Raw genomic sequence first — 3,598 nt, 5'->3', positions numbered from 1 at the left:
TTAATAAATTAATGGAGTTTTCACTTTAAGAGAAGTAAGTCATGTGTTGTAGTTAGTGTATTAAGGAGTGTGGATGTAGTTAACAGAAATATTTATTAACGTGTTGTACTGAACAGAAACAGTAAAAAATATTATTAAATTATTTTAATTGAATTAAGAAGTAAGAACAATTTTTATTTTAAGTAAACAGAATTACGTGATGTACTTAATAAAAATATTAATAAATATTTGTTAATTGAATTAAGAAGTAAAAACAATTTTTTTTTTAAGCTAACAGAATTACGGGGTGTAGTTAATAAAAATAATAATAAATTTGTGTTAACTGAATTAAAGAGTAAATACAAATTTCATTTACGTGAACAAAGTCCCGTGTTGTAGTTAGTGTTTTTGGGAGCGTAGTCAGTGTATTTGGGAGCGTAGTTAGTGTATTGAGGAGTGCAGATTTAGTTATTAAGAGTAACGAACATATTAAGTTAATTGAGTCTATGGTGTTTCATACATAGTTAATTGAATTAAGAACTGGAAACGATTCTCATTTCAAGCGAACATACTCACGGGTTGTAGTTAATTTTCATTTATGGCGTTTGATAGTTAGTGAATGGGATGAAGAAATTAATGGCAAGTGCATTCAACTGTATTGTCGTAGTAAATTCGGGATATTTAATTACATGACTGGCCAGTGCATTAAAACTCTACTAATACAAAAGACACCATACAGTAGTGTTCGCCGGTATCCGGTTTTTCGATATTCGGTCAAAAAATTTACGGGTAGGCTATGAATGCAGCCATGTCAAAAAAACATAAGCCCAACATCTCTGTCAAAGATTTCTGCTCACCTGATCGTCACCTGCGTTGCATAAGAGAAGTGATAAGTAGTGATAAATATGTATAAATAACATTTGGTTGAGTTATGTGACGTGTACCTCGAGAACAGCTAACCCCACCATCTTCGTCGTCCTCAATATCCTCGCCTAGCTCGACGTCATTGTACCAACGTTTGTTGTCATCACGGAGCCAACACTTCACGGTGATGAGTGTTTCAATGTTTATCGGCGAGAGACGGGAACGCTTGTACGTGACAATAGCGTTGCCAACTGAGAACATGCGCTCAGCGGGGTGCTCGTCGCACATACGGATAACAAGTCCCTCGCAACGGGTGCAAGCAAGGGGAAACGCTTCGCCCCCGTCGTTGCCCACCAAGACAGTGGAGTGTAGACACCCTCGTTCGGCACAGTCTCCGCAAGGAACTGGTCGAACTCATCCCAGGCCGACCGCGTTGTCAACGGTGCCGGTTCCACGTGTCGCATAGTGGTGCTAAGCCACCCAACGAACTCTGCACCTCCTCGCCCGCCCCCTCTGAGCGGCCATTCTCGGAACACGGCTCGACCTGTCACCGGGCAACAACGACTGTACGTACGCGATAGTCACCTCTCGAACCCCCGGGCGGAGCATTGACCCTTTGTGGATTGGGTCCATCAACGCTGCGGCAGTGATCGCCTCATTCGCCCACAATATCTCCGCGTACTGTTTAAGTTTGGAAAGCATCGCTCTACACGCCTGTGCCATATTCGACCGATCTCCTTCGTGCAAACGTCGAACAGATGTGAAGAATGTGCCGTCTTCAATTTTCTCTACCACTTCCTCCATGTGAAACCTCAGGCCGTCAATGAGATGTAGGACATCGCAGATCGCTAGCGTCACGGACTTGCAAACATGGTCTGTGGATACGGCAAAATGGCCAAGGATGCGACAGAACTGTCCGACCAATTCCCACTCGTCCTTCGACAGCTTCGAGGACGTCGCCTTCCGACCGAAAGCCGTCGAGACTTCGTCCATCACATCACGCTTCTCTATGGCGGCCGCCAGCATATCGTACGTGCTATTCCATCGGGTGAGGCAGTCTAGGACAACCATGTTGGTGTCCTCAACTTCGGGGTCGTCTTCACATGCTTGGGTGTACAGTTCTCGTCGTTGCGTAGAGCTTCGAATACTCCGCACTAAGTTGCGTACCTTCGCAACTGCGTCACCCAGACATAATGGCTTGCGCGGCCTGTCAACCTCATCGGATACTGAGTAGACATCTACGAGTTCATTGTCCTGGTCGCTGTCATACTGCTCTACGGTCATCATCACATCGCCTTCTTCAGGTTCCATGCTCTGGGCTGAAGGAATGTTGAAGCTTTTCAACGCCGCTTGCACGACAATGTTTAAAATATGTGCGACACAAGGGACGTGCCTCCTGATAGTAAACGTCGGGTTCACGCTCCTGACCTTCCGCGCCAACAAAGCCAACATCTTCTTGTTCGTCGTCGCATTGTCCGTAGTAACAGCATAGACCTGCATAATTACGTTAGACAAGAAAACTAGCAAGCTCTACTAATAGAACGATCAACACGCTGAGTTCTGACCTTCGTCCGCAAACAGAACTCATCTAGTGCTTGGAGAACAATGGACGCCATGTTCCCCCCGTCGTGCTTGCCGACGATTTCACGGATGGCAAGAACCCGCTCTCTGTACGTCCACGTGTCGTCCACCCAGTGGACGGTGATGCCTAGCAACCCGGTCCCGTTATCTGCAGTCCACGCGTCTACATTCAGTGATACTCGGGCCACGGTCTCCCAAAGCTTCCTCACACCAATCTTCATTTGGCCGTGCATTTGGATGGTCCACCTCTTTATGACCTTCGCACTTGGAGGATCCAAGTCTATAAGCGTAGCATACCGCCACATATCCTTGAATGCGACGTTGTCAACGATGCTCCATGGAGAATCTGTTAGGCATACGAACCATGCAATGAAGTTCTTCGTCTCGTCTGGGGTGTGCCCCCTGATCGGCCCCCGTCGGCTTGGCTCTCCCTGTTGCCTGCTCTGCATTCTATCGGTGATGCGTGTCTGACCACGTTCTTCGGGGACTTTGCCCTTCAGTTCAGCATGACGATCTGGATGGCATGATTTGAAGTGGCGCCAAAACACATTTGTGCTTCTGTCCGCCTGCCTCTTAATGGGTCTCCTCTTACTGTGCGGGTTCAACTCCCGGCACAGTAAGCATATATAGTACCCATCTTCCGTCAGCTCGAAGTAGTCGATGATGAGGGAACGATTCGTACGAGGCCGACTCTGTACGACACGGGAAGTTCCCTCCTCTGTACGTTCGGGACGTACGACTCCTGACCTAGCTCTTTCTTGGGCTGGGTCACCGCCTCCAATTGGATTCATCTTTCTGCACAATTTCAAGTTAACCTACATGTTTTGGACCAATTAAATTCAAATATAGATACATTAATAATCAATCGAAACAGTGGAAGTACAGAAAACTTGGCATAATCAAAATCACGACCTCCATCTTCATCATCATAATTAACATATTCCCCACAATTTCGACGTTTGTTTTCAGAATCGTGAAGTGATAAAATATGCACGAAAAGTAGATCTAAGTTAACCATAAAAATCACATTGCCTAGACTGACACCTAAACACCAAATCAACCATAAAATCCATAGTGTAATAAAGGATTTTAGGTGAAGAAATACCGTTGAAGAGCTCTTCTTCAGTTGTAATCATGCCCATATGTGGGTCTTCTACTCTGCCGGTCCTCAATC

The 3,598-nt window shown here is 45.7% G+C and overlaps 1 protein-coding gene across 1 annotated transcript; it reads right to left on the bottom strand.

Moving 5' to 3' along the window:
• Nucleotides 1–651: 651 nt before the first annotated feature.
• LOC144715221 (putative transcriptional regulator tpeD) lies at nt 652–3,232 on the bottom strand. Its single transcript, XM_078590150.1, has 3 exons — nt 2,409–3,232; nt 924–2,337; nt 652–847 (listed from the first exon to the last, which is right to left on the bottom strand). Exons 1-2 carry the CDS (start codon nt 3,213–3,215, stop codon nt 1,315–1,317), a joined length of 1,830 nt encoding a protein of 609 aa, XP_078446276.1. The 5' UTR covers nt 3,216–3,232; the 3' UTR covers nt 652–847; nt 924–1,314.
• Between the last annotated feature and the right edge of the window lie 366 nt (nt 3,233–3,598).

This window comes from Wolffia australiana, chromosome 2, assembly GCF_029677425.1.
Source record: "Wolffia australiana isolate 7733 chromosome 2, ASM2967742v1".
Classification (NCBI taxonomy): Eukaryota; Viridiplantae; Streptophyta; class Magnoliopsida; order Alismatales; family Araceae; genus Wolffia; species Wolffia australiana.
This window is presented reverse-complemented; position numbering and strand designations above follow the sequence as displayed.